General features: G+C 48.6%; 1 protein-coding gene and 1 long non-coding RNA gene across 5 annotated transcripts in view; one reads left to right on the forward strand and one right to left on the reverse strand.

The window, feature by feature from the left end:
* Positions 1-17,370, reverse strand: part of LOC308466090 — a 190,401-nt gene that overhangs the window by 105,601 nt on the left and 67,430 nt on the right. The gene's annotated exons all lie outside the window — the stretch shown is intronic.
* Positions 744-16,790, forward strand: LOC308466075 (solute carrier family 2, facilitated glucose transporter member 11-like). Of its 4 annotated transcripts, none has more exons than XM_080986599.1 (12): positions 744-985; positions 6,236-6,334; positions 9,704-9,864; positions 10,397-10,521; positions 10,851-10,980; positions 11,100-11,248; positions 12,201-12,388; positions 13,676-13,786; positions 13,890-13,991; positions 14,316-14,388; positions 15,137-15,264; positions 16,347-16,790. In XM_080986599.1, exons 1-12 carry the CDS (start codon positions 920-922, stop codon positions 16,545-16,547), a joined length of 1,533 nt encoding a protein of 510 aa, XP_080842725.1. In that variant the 5' UTR covers positions 744-919; the 3' UTR covers positions 16,548-16,790. The 4 variants fall into 4 exon arrangements, with proteins under 4 accessions (XP_080842725.1, XP_080842726.1, XP_080842727.1 ...); XM_080986600.1 differs by lacking the exon at positions 744-985 and adding an exon at positions 1,021-1,394; XM_080986601.1 differs by lacking the exon at positions 744-985 and adding an exon at positions 1,579-1,704.

Consider the following 17,370-nt stretch of genomic DNA (forward strand, 5'->3'; position numbering starts at 1 on the left):
CAAGAGTTGGGGTGCTTTTCTTCACACAACACCCTACCCTGAGTGCCTAAAGCAGGCACAGGCAAACTCGGCCCTCCAGATGTTTTGGGACTACAACTCCCATCATCCCTAGCTAACAGGACCAGTGGTCAGGGATGATGGGAGTTGTAGTCCTAAAACATCTGGAGGGCCGAGTTTGCCTATGCCTGGCCTAAAGGGTTGCTAGCTGGTCAGAAAGGAATGACCTTGGCTTGCCCCTGTTCCTTTGGCTGAGGCTCGAGATGCAGGGATCTGCAGGGGAGGGTCTCAGGTGAGGGACCACAGAAACTCCAGGTTTCTCCTCTCACCTCCCTCCCTGGGCTATCTCTACTGACATCCTCTTTTCTCCTTGCTGGCCTTGGACCCCCTGCACATTCTGGGAAGCAGCTCCTTGGGTTTGTCTGCCTCTTCTCCCAGTGACCGGATTCCTTTGCCAGCCTATCCACCTGGGTCTCTGGCTGGCTGCGGCCATCTTTCCTTTGGCTCTTTTTCTGCATCCACTTTGGTGTCGCCAGCTCCATATTCTGGAGGCTTTTGCTGCATCTCCAACAGAATTCTGCCCAAAGGGGGCTAGTTTGAAAAGCTCTGGACTGTGACCCGCTCTTTCCAGGCAGACGTGAAGCCTGGAGACACCAAGGGATTCAGACAGCCCCATTTCTTCCCAGGTCTCTTCTCTCGCATTGTGTAAGCAGCACTCAGCTGGGAGCCCTCCCTCCCCACCAGACGGAGTTTGCATTTTAAAGCCAGCTTAATTTTTTGAGCCAGCAACATGTGAACGCCAGTCAGGTGAGGGGCTCAGTCTTTCTTATTGGCGCTTCAAGGGGCCTCTAGGTGGAAGAGCTGAGATGCGAGAGAAGGGCCCTTGGATGCTTCATCAGCTCTGCGCATTGCTCCATACTCCATGGACTGCTCCAAGTGTCCTGCCAGAGGCTCGAGGTCCAAGGGAGGAATGAGGGGAAATCACAAGGTAATTGTCTCCTCCCAGCTCTCTGTTTGCTTCTTTATATCTCTCTCTTCACGGACAAATGGGGGCCCACAACAAACTAGTCACTAATGTGCATGTTTCCCTGAGCAACCAAAACGAATGGACTTTTCACAGTTGGTGAAAAAGTTCTTTGTGGGGTGACCCCCGAAATGCTTTGACTCACTGGCAGGCTGTGATGAGTCCCAGCCCATAAAACTCCATAGACAGCCGAGTCTGGAGTACCTTGGCATGAAGGCTCTGGGGTCTGCTGCAACAGCACTTTGCCACCCCAACAGTAGCACCTCTCAGCCTCCTCCTGCTGTAGCTCAGCCACCTTGGTGAGAAGGCCACCTGCCAGGTGTGGAGAATGGAGCACCAGCCGCTGCTGAAAGGTGCTGGACAGCCTAGCAAGGTAAGCAAGCTTGCAGAGTCACAGGCGACAAGGCGGCCGTGGGCTTAGGTTTCAGGGAAAAGGCAGAAGTATTGAGTCTCGTAATGCAGGAGGGAATGTGTGTGCGTTGTAGAGGCAACTGAAATGAGGATGCAGATTTGCATACCCTGATTTTAGAGGAGATCCCTTCTAACAAACAGATGGTGGGTTGTGTGAATACTTTCATGAGGCAGCTGATAATGGAAATTGCAGCATGAATTTGAGAAGTATCTGCCTGACTATCTATCTACCCAGCCTTTTAGGATACAAATTCTTCTAGAGAGGCTTGCAGGTAAGATTACACTACCTTCTTAAAAGCCCCCAAATACCCTTAGAGACCATCTTGGGTGTTCAGATTGACTCTTGATAGTTCTGTGCTCTTGATAGCTCTGGTGGCACTAGCTGTGTCAGCTCCCAAGCTGTGACATCCCTCCTTCCCCACAGAGAAGGGGCATCTGGCACCTTTGTCATTCGGCTCCCATCCTATGCTGAAGAGGCACTGCTTCATCCTGGCCTTTGATACCTGTGAAATATATATTTCAGGACCCACCCTATTATTCCGATTGTAAATGATTTCCAGTGATTGTAATGTTGTTGCAAGCTGTGCAGCTACCTGTTGATGAAGGCTGGCAATAAATTCGACAGATAAATAAATAAATAAAGTCAACAGCATCTTTCGTACAGGGCAGTTGATGGTAGGTACCTGAGGGGGGATTTGTTTTGATTGTTAAATTTCAATTTTCTACCCACTGCACTTCAACCATTTTGACACCACTGTCAGTGAGTGAGCAAATATTTATATATTGGTGACTCGTGTAGAGAATTGTCCTCTCTCTCTCAGGGTGCAGAACAGAGAAATAAAAGCGGAGTTTAATTCTGTAAGTAATAAATGGGGGTGGGGTCAGAGTCTGGAATGGCTTCCAGGGGGCGTATGTATGGCTGCAGCTACTGCTTCACCATCATTTCATCTTTGGCGAAGGCATGTGTTGAGCTCTGATACTTGCTGCTGTTGGCAAGAGACTGATGGCCCAAGTGACCGCACTGAACTCTGTTTTGGGTGAAGAGTCTAACCAACTGTGCTGGAGCATCCATGTCCCTGAACAGACACCTCTCCCATCCCTCAGCCCCCATTTGCTTGTCTCAAGGTGGGTCAGTTTAATGTTGTGGCATGTCAGGAGTGAAGGAAAGGAAGCAGGAATGCGAAAAGCTAAGAGCATAATGAATGACAGCTCCTCATCCTGTCAAGTGATTAATTCCTCAGATAATCCATCCACATCAGCATCACAAGCAGGAAGTCACGAGGCTCTCAGCAGTGATGGGGATGGTTCTCCTGTGTGGCTGCCCTGCTGTGCACACACAGCTTGTTGCCCGAGTGCTTGGTCATCTCCTTGTCTGCCAGCCTCGAGGTGAAGCCAAGGCCCGCCCACCGCCCAGTCTAGGACAAAAGGGAAACAACGAGGCACTGGCGGTTGTGTCCCAAGGAAGTCCTTTCCACCTTGCCCCCTCCCCCAGGACAAAGGCAAAGTCAAGAAACCCAGCAGCCCCAGAGAACTATAGTGAGCAGTGGGAAAGGGTTTGTTTGTTTTCCAGTTTGGGGCTTTGATTTCCTCACGATTCAGAAAGTCCAGAGTGAGTCATGATGTAGCCAGTAACTTTGGTGTTGGGGTGGTAGTTTTGTGTGTGTGCATTCCTGTGTGCTCAAGCCAGACTTGATCAGCCTGGGTCACATGCCAAGGGATTACCTGGCAAAGAGGCTATTCCTACTTGAGGACCAAGGCGGGAGGCCAATGGGCAGGTTTCCAAGTGGGGACAGATGTCAAACAGCTCCTGCCTCTGCTGCCTGGTGGAGCAGGATTCCTCCATCAAACAGGGCAGCAGTTCTGTGGGTCAAATGAGGTGTCACCCGGCAAAGCTCGCTTTGAACAGTTGGGCCACTCAGCAAACACTGTTCTGCAGCAGGCTCAAACCTCATGAGCCACCCCCAAACTTGCCTGCTCTCCTCGTTTTCCATTTTTTGCTAGAAATTGTTGCCTGCCACTTTTTTAAATTCACAAAGCAAGAATGCAAACTCACAAAGAGGAGAGCTCTGATGGGCAAGAGTGAGATGTGCTCAGGGAGGGATCCTAGAATCCTAGAATCCTAGAATCATAGAGTTGGAAGAGACCACAAGGGCCATCGAGTCCAACCCCCTGCCAAGCAGGAAACACCATCAGAGCACTCCTGACATATGGTTGTCAAGCCTCTGCTTAAAGACCTCCAAAGAAGGAGACTCCACCACACTCCTTGGCAGCAAATTCCATTGTCGAACAGCTCTTACTGTCAGGAAGTTCTTCCTAATGTTTAGGTGGAATCTTCTTGTAGTTTGGATCCATTGCTCTGTGTCCGCTTCTCTGGAGCAGCAGAAAACAACCTTTCTCCCTCCTCTATGTGACATCCTTTTATATATTTGAACATGGCTATCATATCACACCTTAACCTCCTCTTCTCCAGGCTAAACATGCCCAGCTCCCTTAGCCGTTCCTCATAAGGCATCGTTTCCAGGCCTTTGACTATTTTGGTTGCCCTCCTCTGGACACGTTCCAGTTTGTCAGTGTCCTTCTTGAACTGTGGTGCCCAGAACTGGACACAGTACTCCAGGTGAGGTCTGACCAGAGCAGAATACAGTGGCACTATTACTTCCCTTGATCTAGATGCTATACTCCTATTGATGCAGCCCAGAATTGCATTGGCTTTTTTAGCTGTCGCGTCACACTGTTGGCTCATGTCAAGTTTGTGGTCAACCAAGACTCCTAGATCCTTTTCACATGTACTGATCTCAAGCCAGGTGTCACCCATCTTGTATTTGCGCCTCTCGTTATTTTTGCCCAAGTGCAATACTTTACATTTCGCCCTGTTAAAATTCATCTTGTTTGTTTTGGCCCAGTTCTCTAATCTGTCAAGGTTGTTTTGAAGTGTGATCCTGTCCTCTGGGGTGTTAGCCACCCCTCCCAGTTTGGTGTCATCTGCAAATTTGATCAGGATGCCCTTGAGTCCATCATCCAAATCGTTGATAAAGATGTTGAATAAGACCGGGCCCAAGACAGAACCCTGTGGCACCCCACGAGTCACTCTTCTCCAGGATGAAGAGGAACCATTGATGAGCACCCTTTGGGTTCGGTCAGTCAGCCAGTTACAAATCCACTGAGTGGTAGCATAGTCCAGACCGCATTTTACCAGCTTCTTTACAAGAATATCATGGGGCACCTTGTCAAATGCCTTGCTGAAATCAAGGTAGGCTACATCCACTGCGTTCCCTTCATCTACCAGGCTTGTAATTCTGTCAAAAAACGAGATCAGGTTAGTCTGACATGACTTATTTTTCAGAAATCCATGCTGACTAATGGTGATCACAGCATTCCTTCCTAGGTGCTCACAGACTGTTTGCTTAATGATCTGCTCCAGAATCTTCCCTGGTATTGATGTCAGACTGACTGGGCGGTAATTATTTGGGTCCTCTCTTTCCCCCTTTTTGAAAATAGGGACAACATTTGTTCTCCTCCAGTCTGCCGGGACTTTGCCTGTTCTCCAGGAATTCTCAAAGATGACTGCCAGGTTCTGAGATCACATCTGCCAGTTCTTTTAATACTCTTGGATGCAGTTCATCTGGCCCTGGAGACTTGAATACATCTAGACTAGCCAAGTATTCTTGTACTATCTCCTTAGTTATTCTGGGCTGTGTTTCCTTTGCTGAATCATTTGCTCCAAATTCTTCAGGTCGGGCATTGTTTTCTTTATCGGAGAAGACTGAGGCAAAGAAGGCATTGAGGAGTTCAGCCCTTTCTGTGTCCCCTGTTTGCATTTCACCATCTTCTCCTCTGAGTGACCCCACTGTTTCTTTGTTCTTCCTTTTGCTACGAACATACCCATAAAAGCCTTTTTTGTTGCTAGATGACCCACGAGGGTCATCTAGCCCAACCCCCTGCAATGCAGGAATGTTTTGTCCAATGGGCATGGGAGTAGCCAGGATTTTTGTTGGGGGAGGCAGGACTTTCTATTGTTTTACTTGATCTGGGGGGGTTAGCTGCCCCCTGCCCCCCCATTGGCTATACCCATGCCAACGGGGGACTCAAACCCACAACCTGAGATTAAGACTGAGCTATCCTGCCTCTGCTTTAAAATGCAAGAGGAAGAGAAGAAGACAGCTGGATGGGGCACCTGGAAGCAGAGGCAGCACAAGGAGCAGAAACCCACAGGCCAAAGGGCAATGCCAGACCTGCTCTTCAGCGGGTGCCCAATTGCTGCCACTGTGCCATGCAATCAATGGTGCTTGCTTGTGTTTGTTGTTAATTCATTGGTATGCTTCTTAATTAATTGCTTGATTCAGTTTATAAACCATCTGTTCACATTTATTATGCTTGACTCCAGTGTGAGTACAAATCCACTTCTCCCTTAGTTCAGAACTGTGGGTGTTACAGGTAGTCCCGCATCAGCCCACCTCTGCGGCAGCCTCTCTGCTGGAGAGGAGGGTGGCATAAAATGCCTGCCCCCTGGACCTGAGGGAAGCCATCCCCAACCTGTTGCCCTCCAGATATTTTGGACTGCCACTGTCATCCGCCTCAGCATCATACAGCCATGTTGGTTGGCTGGGGCTGATAGGACTGCTAATCCATAACATCTGCAGAGCTTGGCAAAGGCTGCTTAGATGTCAGTTATAATCTGCAAAAGTGAGAGATCCCATTCTCTGAAGGAAGGCTCTTGGGATGAGAGGTTGTGGGGGAAGGCTCCAGTCTGTTTCAAGTATCATGACTCTCTGGACCATGAGGGTCTCTGGCTTCTTTCTCTAGCTCCCGACTTGGACGCTCCTTTTGGCTGTTTGTGCGGCAGGAATCGGAGGCACCTTTCAATATGGGTACAATGTTTCAGTCATCAATGCACCCACCGAGGTGAGATGCTGTTTTTATCTCTTTTCTATTGCTGGAGATGGGAGGGTTACTCTACACTATTCTCTGACCTATCAAAGGCTTGGAGCAAAGTTGCCTGTTGCTTTCGTAAACCTCTTCCCCAGAAACACTTCTTATCAAGCCATGAGGATAAATAAAAAGCTGTCAGGTTGTCGGCAGGACGCACCATCGTTCAAATATCTGCATCATGCAGATGACTCATGCAGTCCAAACTAAGTGAACATCCCAGATTTGTGTCAAGGAACGGGGGCCACTTGCCCTCCCCAGATACAGGGGGGCTTTGTCCCTCTCCCTTCCCTCAGGGCTACTTTGGCTGCCATCATTGGGCAGGAGGCCACAAGGGCCAACCAGAAGAATCTCCTCCTTCCAGTCCTGCCTCGCCCCAATTGCCCCTGAGGATGGGGAGACTGGCCAAGAGCTGGTGATGGCTCCATTGTGCTGTCATAAATCGACAGTAAGGCTATAGATCGTAAAACTGAGCAAGTCTGGAGGGAGGCAGGCGGCTGCCCTCGCCCATCATCAGCTGATTCCCTTTCTGATTAAAGAGTGCAATCTTGATTTACCAAAACATTTCATGCATTATAAAAATAATTAAAACAAAGTAACCATGGAGAGATAAAAGCACGAGACTGAAAAAAGAGTGAGACAAACAGGCTGATGTCTCATGGATTGAGAGCCTGGGGCTGCACGGATAGCAGAGTTCAGAGGATGCCGGTATATTTTGGTCTGTTGAAGAGAAAGTGGCCTGCCCTTCGTCTCACCATGAGCCAGCATTCAGAAAGAGGGATTCCCCCCTTCCAGACTCTTGAGTGAGACAATGAAGCATCTCTTAGAGGACAACCAGTGCCTGTGTGTAGTGGTGGTGGCGGGGGGGAGGGGAGCACAGTTGGGGACATTGTCAGGAATCGGCACCGGGGGCCCCCTGCTGGCCCTGTGAATCTGGGAAAGCCAAGCCCCACATCTCCCCACTTTCCCTCTCACCAGCCTCTCTGCTTTCATGGTGGCCTGGCAATGGGGATATGACTGTCCTTCAATAAGAGGGTTAGGCAGCTGTTGCCATGGAAACAGAGCCACCTCTCTCTGCATAGAGAGGGGCAGAGGCAAGGTGCCCACAGCCTTGAAGAGTGGCAGTGGCTCAGTGAATGGAGCACTGGGTGTGATTGCCCTAGCAAGTCCTAGCGGCTCTGCCAAGTCACTGATCAGTTGTTCACCAACAAATGTAAGCATTACCATGTCCTGACTCCTGCTGCTACTTCCTGCTTCTTGCTCTTAGGGTGCACCCCCCTGCAAGGTTTCTACCTCACACTGTAAATCTCCTTTTCAAACTAACAAGATGCCCCACAGCCTGCCCAAGTCCATAAGTTAGTTGGTTTTTTTTAATGATATTTATTAAAGTTTCAAAAAAGGTTACAAAAATAGGGGGAAAAAAGAAAAAGAAAAAAAGAAAAGAAAAAATACAAAATACAGAAAAGTAAAAACACTTCTTTCATTTACTTGTTTCCCTGACCTCCTCACACCTCCCTTTTTTGTATTCCAGTTCAGTTAGCTAATTCAGCGAATCCTTTCCCTCTTTGTTTTTATCCTAATCCTTTAACTTAATATATTGTAACTTTAAATTCTCACCTGTTAAGAATCCATTTTTACATACTCCTTTGTAACATTGCTGCTAAAACCATTTAACTTCATTCTGACATCATTCTAACATTCATTAATTTTACAGTATTTCTGTAAATAGTCTTTAAATTTCTTCCAATCTTCTTCCACCGACTCTTCTTCCTGGTCTCGGATTCTGCCAGTCATTTCTGCCAGTTCCATATAGCCCATCACCTTCATCTGCCATTCTTCCAGGGTGGGTAGATCTTGTGTCTTCCAGTACTTTGCAATAAGAATTCTTGCTGCTGTTGTGGCATACATAAAGAAAATTCTATCCTTCTTTGGCACCAATTGGCCGACAATGCCCAGGAGAAAGGCCTCTGGTTTCTTCAGGAAGGTATATTTAAATACCTTTTTCATTTCATTATAGATCATCTCCCAGAAAGCCTTAATCCTTGGGCACATCCACCAAAGGTGAAAAAATGTACCTTCAGTTTCTTTGCATTTCCAACATTTATTATCGGGCAAATGGTAAATTTTTGCAAGCTTGACTGGGGTCATGTACCACCTGTATATCATTTTCATAATATTCTCTCTTAAGGCATTACATGCCGTGAACTTCATACCTGTGGTCCATAACTGTTCCCAGTCAGCCATCATAATGTTATGTCCAACATCTTGTGCCCATTTAATCATAACAGATTTCACTGTTTCATCTTGAGTATTCCATTTCAGCAGCAAGTTATACATTCTTGACAAATTCTTAACTTTAGGTTCTAACAGTTCTGTTTCCAGTTTTGATTTTTCCACCTAGAAGCCAATTTTCTTGTCCAAATTGTATGCCTCCATTATTTGATAATAGTGAAGCCAGTCTCACACTTTGTTTTTTAATTTTTCAAAGCTCTGCAATTTCAATTTATCTCCCTCTTGTTCCAGAATTTCCCAATATTTCGGCCATTTGGCCTCCATATTGAGCTTTTTCTGGGCCTTCGCTTCCATCAGTGACAGCCATAAGTTAGAGGGTGGGAGGGGGCGAGGACCACAAAACCCCTAAGCACCTGCCAATTTATTTAGAAGAATTTATAAACTACTTTTTAAAAGCCTAAGCAGTATACATGAAAACAATACAAGCAATTATCAATATACAAATAAAATAAGCAAAATTTAAAAACAAGTGAACACAACTAGTCTTGCCAGGTTTGCTTGAGCAATTTTTTAGCTGGGTGTTTGCCTCATATGAAGACACAAGGAGCCTCAAAGCACAGGTACCAGTTCCTCACAAATGTGAGGTGAACATCATATGGTCCTTGTAAGAGTTCAAGGTCCATGGACTGAATTGCCGAGAGGCATGTGGGGGTGGGGAGCAACCCCTCAAGTAAACTCTGCATTCACCAGGCCCTGGCTTGCTCTCTCTCTCCTGTGGCATTTGCTACAAGAAGGCTGTTGTGTAGCTGGGCAAGGAAAGAGATGCTTCTGGTCAAGGTGGGAGGCTTTGGATTAGATGGGCCAAGCCCTGGATAACTCCATGTCAGGCTGCAAGGAGATGGCTGTGTAAAGGGGATGCTGCTCACCCACGAGGTCCCACTTTCATGGCCCAATTAATTCCTGCCTGGGATCAGGCCAATCAGCCACCATGCGCTGGGTCTGGGTCTCAAGGCAAAGAGGCAGAAGGGCTTGCTGCCCCTGGAGAAGAGGAGTTGGCCGTTAGCAGCAGCAGCAGCAGCAGCGCTAAATGATCTCTCCACTTTGTCCTTCCAGCACATCCACAAGTTCCTCAATGACACCTGGCAGAGGCGTTACCAGGCAGAGCTCAGTTCCAGCATGCTGACCCTCCTCTGGTCCACCATTGCTTCCATTTTCTCCCTGGGAGGGCTCTTTGGGGCTCACCTTGGAGGCAGCCTGGCCATCCGCTTGGGCAGGTGAGCAAGATGGAAGAGCACACGCTTCTGGCTTCTGCAGAAGAAGCTTCACTCTTCTGCAGGATGCTGCTTATCACAAGAAGAAAAATGGTTGTATTGCTTTCTTAATTTTGTTCATTGCTTAATCCGAAAGATGTGAGGCCACGTACGCAGCCCCCAACTTAATGTCCCCTGCATAACAACCCTGTGAGGCTGGAAGAGTGAGACTGGCCCAAGAATAACCAGGACATTGACTGAGTGGGTCTTTCAGCTCATCTTCCAGCACTCAAAGCCAAGCACAGCCCTATCAGCAAAAATAGGAGTTTTGGGGGCGGGGCGGGGAGTCTCCAGAGGGGTGACTTTCCATTGTGTGGTTTAGTGGGAAAGAGGCCCTTGTGGATTCCAACCAGCTTATCTAAGATGTTTAAATTTGCCTGTTTCTCTTGGAGGACCTTGAACACTGTGCCAACTTTGTCCAGGAGCCCGTCAGGGTCTGTGACAAAAAATTCTCTGTCCCTCAAGGGTGCAATCCTGTTACCCTCCTCCTTTGCAGGAAAGGAGCTCTTTTAATGAACAACTTTATTGCCATCCTGGCCGCCATCCTCATGGGAATTAGCTTTCCAGCCGGATTGTATGAATTGCTGATTGTTGGGAGATTTCTGATTGGTATGAACACAGGTAACACTCAACTTTGCACCTGGGAAAATTCACCTGGTGGGATTTCAGGGGCATTAAGGGCACATGTGGGATATGTTTGTGCACTTGTGACTTCATCAATGATCAGCTAGTGGTCTTACTTTGTGTGAGCACATCCTACTGCAAAGGGCCTTTATGTAGTTTTATTTTGTGAACCTTTGCTTTCTTTTCCTGGTGGTGGTGTTGAGGCTGAACACCCTGTGACACCACTAGCAACCTATAATGAAAGGCCACCTGCAGCCCCTGAGGGTCCCCTGTGTGTGGATCCTGCAATGAAGAAGGGAGGCACTGATTTCCTCTTCCATTTCCAGGCATCGGCCTCTGTGTGCAGCCTCTCTACATAGGCGAGGCTGCCCCTAAGCACCTGCGAGGCGCTATGGTCATGGGCAGCTCCATCTTCCTGACAGGGGGCATTCTAACAGGACAGGTTATTGGCTTAAGGTGAGTGCCGGGGCCCTCATCACCCAGAGGGGGCTGGTCAGCTCAGGCCTGGCTTGTTGTCCCAGGATCAGAATGGAGCTGGCAGCCCCTTGTCTCAGCATTGTCTGTTCTTCCTGCAGGGAGTTACTTGGCGGAGAGGCCTACTGGCATTTCCTGCTCTCAAGCAGCTGCTTCCCAGCCTTCATCCAACTCTTGACCCTACCCTGGTTTCCAGAAAGCCCCCGATTTCTCTTCATTGACCAAGGGGATGAGATGAAATGCATCAAAGGTGAAGTCTGCCCTTCAGCATCCACTGCTCCTTGCTTCCCCCACCCCCTCGCTCTCAGCCCAAGAGGCCCTGTTCCCCAAAAGGTTACTTACCTCCCCAGAGAGGCTTTTAGCCACATGGGAATGTTCAGGGAGGCAGGAGAGGATATATTGTTTAATTATATCCTTACCAACTTGTGTTAACAAGTTCTATAATTTAGCAGAGTAACATTCCCCCTTTTAAAAATTGCACAGCGGATAACGTCTTTGCCAGGCTTGCATAAGCCTCTAAAATAAGTTTCCTGGGAATTCCCCTTTATTCCTTCTTAAAAGAATATACACGACACAGTCTTGTATAAAAGTATATAAAATAGTTTACTCACATTCTGTTCACAGAAGTTTCCCAGAAGGCAGACTTAGGTTACAAAATATATACATGTGGAATCTATCCCATAAGGAGATAGAGATGTTGCTTCTTCGAGGAATGGAGTCAGAGAGAGAGATGGGTGCCTCCCCTGTGCTATTCTGTTACCTGCACAGGTGAGGTCACGCCCACCTCTGGTCACATGTAGAGGAAGTTTGTCCCAGCCCAGGAGGAAACAGGAAGTTCTGACTGGCTGGCCCAGACACCCCCTTTTTATGTCCACTCTAGGAATGTTGTATTTGACTACTCTGTGTTTCACACCCCACAAGCCACTGCTGGTTGTTTCCTTCTGCTCCAAAGAGTTGTGTGTCCAAGGACATGGTGTGGGGCCTTGGGCAAGCCAGTTTGTGCCCAGTCCAGGTGCACCTGTGAAATAGCCAGCCCGACTCCTCTCCCATTGGGTGGTTGGGAGGGTGGTTTCTATGATCCAAACTGCAAGGCCCCTTGCCTGTCTCTCTCTCGAGCTGCAGCAGCTCTTGGCAGCCTCACGAAGATCTCCTGCGCTCAAAGGCCCACTTGGGCCCTAAAAGCTCTCCTCTATCCTTCCCAGCAATGAAACGGTTCCATGGCCCTTTGAACTACCAGGCAGAAATGGAGGACATCCAGAAGGAGCGCTTTGCACTTGGTGGTGAGGCAGCCAAGAAACCCTGGCAACTCTTCACTGACCGCAGCATCCGATGGCAGCTCATCACCATCATCCTCTTGACAATGGGCCAGCAGCTCAGCGGGATCAATGCGGTGAGTACCAGGACTGAGCCACTCCCCACTCAGGAGAAGAGCAGCTCTCCATTAGGGATCACTCATTTGCCTGCTGCCTAGTTTCCCCCCTGCCATGCAAGGACATGCATTGACACTCCAAGCAAACATCAGCCAACTTGGAAATGGCTTAGCTGCTGGGACTTCCCTAAGAGATTCCTGGCAGCCGTCACCTTGAGGAAATGCTGAGTATGGTTAGGTCAGGGATAGGCAACCTAAGGTCCATGGGCCGGATGCGGCCCAATCGCCTTCTCAGTCTGGCCCGTGGATGGTCCAGGAATTGTCGTGTTTTTACATGAGTAGAATGTGTGCTTTTATTTAAAATGCATCTCTGGGTTATTTGTGGGGCATAGGAATTCATTCATTTTTATTCCCCCCCCCCCCCAAATATAGTCTGGCCCACCACATGGTCTGAGGGATGGTGGACCGGCCCATGGCTGAAAAAGGTTGCTGACCCCGGGTTAGGTGCTCTGTTCTCTGATAGAACTACAGTTCCCAGGAGTCCTTGGCTGGGAGCTGAGAGACTGAAGGTGGGGAGGAGCTGGCTCAGTGTAGATGTGTCCAAACAAAGGGCACACGTGTGAAAGGACATTTATTCCCATTGTTAGCACAAACAGGGAAATGTGCATTGGGCTCAAAGGTGGCTTGGGAAGGGGGCAAAATGTCAGCCTTTTTAGGAACTGGGGTGACAGGGAAGTGTCTGAATGTCACTCACTATGGGAGAAACTCCAACCCATCCTTTGTTCTGAAGCAACTGTCAGAACCAGAGTGGGGTTGTTTATCTGCCAGTTTCATGTCCAAGTCCAGCTTTCCATTTTACATACCCAGCTGGCTGGCTGATCTGCTTCTTAAACTGAACTTTGCCTGGTTCAGTTGTCTATGAAGAGCAAAGCTAATGTCAGCCAGGCCCTCTCCCCACCCCACACTGTTCCCCTCCATGTGCTCTCCCTTGCACTGGACCTCAGCAGTGAGAGCATGGCTGGTGGCACTCTTGACCAGCTCTTTCACAGCCAGCTCACTTTCCTGTGAAGATTGGAGGGAAGATTCCCAGGAAAGAATGCAGAGCTTCCAGGCCCCCGTAGTGGGCAAGTTATGCACACCAGTTTTTAGAAGGTGGTAACATTAAGCAGTTTCTTTTCTTTTCTTAGCCGCTTTTCCAGGTAAGATACCTACCCAAATTAACTCTGCACAGGCCACGCTGCCTGGGCTGTGCCTGCTTTGCCTGGTGATTTGCCTCCCATGCATTATGTTTTTGGTATTTACTCACAGATTTACTTCTATGCAAGTTATGTATTTGAGGAAGCTGGGATCCCCCGAGAAAACATTCCTTACGTGACCCTTGGCACTGGGGCTTGCGAGTGCCTCACTGCCCTCACCTGCGTAAGTGATGAGTGTTCCAATTGCACCCATCTGAATTTCTGAGGCAAGAAAGAGAATCCTCCTTGCTGCTGAGTGAGTGAATGCTTTTCTCTTCTTTTCGCAGGGCTTGCTCATTGAGTCTATGGGGAGAAGGGTCCTGATCCTGGGAGGCTACTCCCTGATGACCTTGTGGTGCATAGTGCTGACTTTTTCCCTGACGTACCAGGTAGGCTGGGTAGTCTTGTTCAGAACACATGTGGGCCAGCTGCAATGCAGCTTTTCAACATGATGTCTGCTCATGTGGTGTGCATGGGTGCTGAATCTTGATGAGCAAGGCACCATGAGAGGAGTCACTGAAGGCCAGCAGGTCTCAGGAGTCTTCCGCGCAGCAGGAGGGAAGCCAGGAGAGACAGCACGCTGCACTTGGCCCCTCTGCTATTGGATTCCCACCCCCAGCTTGGCCCTGATCCCCTTCAGGGTGGTTACATGAGGGAGGGGCATGGTAGCTGCAGCCAGTGCCAAGCCTTCCCATGTTCTCTCTCTTCCCCAGGTGTACTCGTGGGCACCCTACCTGAGCATGGCCTGCATATTTGCCTTCATCTTGAGTTTTGGGCTTGGACCAGGTACCTCTTCCCAGTGATGAATTTGGGGCAGACACTGCATGTGCCCTCAACTACCCGTTGTTGGATTTTAAGTTGGGGACTTTTGGAGCCACAGGGTTTTACCAACAGGCAGAGTGGGGCTACCAGCAGGGTGCTGCAAAAGCTAAGCAGGCTGCTTGAAGGCACTGAAACAGCCCACCTGCTGAGGGCAAGTGCAGGAAATGCATGGAGGCATCCTAAGTCCCCAAGAAGAACCAGGTTGCTGGACAAAGCCTCCTGTTCCCATGGTGGCCAGCTAGCTGCCTCTTCCAGGAAGCCCTAAGCAGGACATGAGGACAACAACCCTCTCCCACTTGCGTTTCCCGTCAACTGTTCCTCAAGATTAAGCACCATTGGATTCTCCCAGAAGCTCAGGGCAGGCATGAAGGGGATGGGAAGCATCCTAGGTCAAGAGGTGGAGCTGTTATTAGGTGCATTCTCTCCATTTTATGGGCATCAGATACTACTATTCTGTACTGACGTGCCTTCCTTCCATAGCCCCAAGGATGACAATAGTTGCCATGCTTTAAAAGAAGAGGGAGTTGCCACAACTGTCCGTTTGTTCTTAGCATATGGCTCTGTGGCCAGATTCCAACAAAACCTAGCTGCTAGCCTTCCCCTCAAAGACATGCAAGCAGCTTCCTAATCTAGGAAGGGAAATCGTTTCATTTTCTGTTTATTGAAATACTCCCCCAGCATAGCACCACCTTTTTTGAAAATTGGTTTGCAGGTGGGGTGACGAACACTTTGACCACAGAATTATTCACCCAGTCTTCGCGCCCAGCTGCTTACATGATTGCAGGCTCGGTGAGCTGGCTCAGCTTCTTCACTATCGGGATGCTCTTCCCCTTCATTGTGGTAGGTAAACTGGCAGTTTGTAGCCACCCAACCTCCCCTGGCTGCTCCTGCAAGACACCACTCAGGGGGACTCATCAGGAGATGGCGCTGCTGTGCCCGTTGCCCTGGTTTTTGCATTTGACATTTGTTGGTTTTATTATTATATTCCTAGCTGAGCTTCTGTCCACTTTCACATCAAAAAAGGGGCTCATAAATGTTGATATAAAATAGAGGGAACCCCAGAGAGCACCCTTCTCTATTATCATCATCATCATCTCCACCGCCTGACATCAATGCAAAATGAACTGAAGCTGGCCTCTGATGAGACAGCATCAAACCCTGGCTGGGCTCTCTCAGCAGCACCCCTGGCTGCCCCTTTTCAGTAAAGCCCGAGAAAGACGGTTCACCTCTTAGTGCAATTGGAGGCAATTCTGTATGATGAGCTGCCCTTGAATCAGGGAGGTGCCTCATGCATGAGGGACAAATCTTCACTAATTCCTTTCCAGCTCTTAATACCTTTAGAAGCAACCCCCTGCGAAGGGAGCTGAGAAGTACATGAATGAGCAGAAACAGCTGCCAGTAAAACAGCCTGTTCAGCCCAGAAATGCATTTAGATCATGTTTTCTAAGCCTTTAATGACCTCTATTTAGAACTTGCCTCCCCAAAAAATGAAAAGGGAAAAATGCATCTAATTCAAATTCCTAGAATTTCTAAGATGTGCAATGATTCCAAGTTCACTAAGCAGGAGAGATTTCTGGCCAGTGATAGTGGATGCAAGAATTCAAATGACCAGCTTAAGCAGATAAAGCCACTCCAGGTGGGGGTTGGGATGTTGCTCATGGTCCAGGATCTCCTTCTGAGGCCAAAGGAGCCCCTCTAGCACAGCATCCTGCTCTCACAGCGGCTGGCCAGATGCAGCCTCTCTGGGGAAGGCTGCAAGCAGGGCCCAAATACAACGGCGCTCTTCCCACTAGTGATGATGGAGGTAACTTGTAGCCATTGAGAGAGAAATTCATGGAGAAGGCTGAGCCATCCAGCAGTGCCTGGAGGGGCACAGAAGGTGTCCCCCCCCATGTGACATGCTTTCTTTTTCCTTCTTCCAGAAAGGCCTCAAGCAGTACTGCTTCATTGTGTTTTTGCTAGAATGCTGCTTGGTTGTCATTTTCATCTCCTTTGTTATTCCTGAGACAAAGAACAAAACCTTCCTGGAAATTAAGAGAGAGTTCCACAAGCTCAACTTTGGTAGAAGCAAGGAACAAGAGGGAGAACTGTGCGAGAGACAACATCTTAGCAATGAGTTCTAAAGGGTGGGACATAGCTGTGAGGCGCAGGACCTTGCCAGCTGCGCCAGGGAACACTCATACCAACCGACTCTGCTAGCAGGCCAACCGTTGCTCCCCAACACTAGCAACCACCCCCCCGTTGGCTACAGAGAAGTAGGCTGTTCTTGCTGCCAGGACTTTGTTCTCCCCTCACCCTGTCCTTCCTTAAACACATTTTGTATCCTGTACAAGGACTCAGTTCAATAAAGTCAGCTGTTCATCTAAGTGACTGTCTTTACTGCTGAGCCACAAAGCTGTGAGATGCAGCCTGGCAAAATCAAGGTAGGACAACCAAATGAAAGGTGACCAGCTCAGCAAGGAAAGCATCTCGGGGGCTGAGATACCCAGTGGGCATCTTTTGTGACGGAGTATTTGGAGGAAGAGGGGAGAAATATAAACAGAGACCTCACCCTTTACACCCCCTTCAATGTAACCTTTCTGGTACTTTTTAAAAACTACCTTTAGTTGTTTATTTTGTACTGTTATAAAGTCCCTTGAAACATGTATGCAAGGTACTTCATAAACTATGGATGATAACCTACAAACCTTGGGGGGAAAGGATTGCAAAGGGAAAGAAGAATTCTACATCAGTCTCTGCCCTGTACAGTGTCCATCCTGCTACTTATGCAACAGCGCATAGGTTTTAAAAAGGGATTAGACACACTGAGGGAAGATGAGGCATTAGTTGCCAGAGAAGGGCCACTGTTTTCATGCCCCTCCCTGCTGGTGGGCTGTCAAGGGGGGTGGGGGCAGATCTGGCTGGCCACTACAGGGAAAAGGATGCAGAAGTCAATCGGTCTCCACC

The sequence above is a fragment of the Podarcis pityusensis genome (genome assembly GCF_964106645.2).
Source record: "Podarcis pityusensis genome assembly, chromosome: 16".
Classification (NCBI taxonomy): domain Eukaryota; kingdom Metazoa; phylum Chordata; class Lepidosauria; order Squamata; family Lacertidae; genus Podarcis; species Podarcis pityusensis.

Excerpts from the sequence above, each read along its gene's own strand:
- LOC308466075 (XM_080986598.1), top strand. The coding sequence starts at position 2,728 with ATGGGGATGGTTCTCCTGTGTGGCTGCCCTGCTGTGCACACACAGCTT. Across the intron at positions 6,335-9,703 it reads TCATCAATGCACCCACCGAG|CACATCCACAAGTTCCTCAA; the intron begins GTGAGATGCTGT and ends TTGTCCTTCCAG. Across the intron at positions 13,992-14,315 it reads CTTTTTCCCTGACGTACCAG|GTGTACTCGTGGGCACCCTA; the intron begins GTAGGCTGGGTA and ends TCTCTTCCCCAG.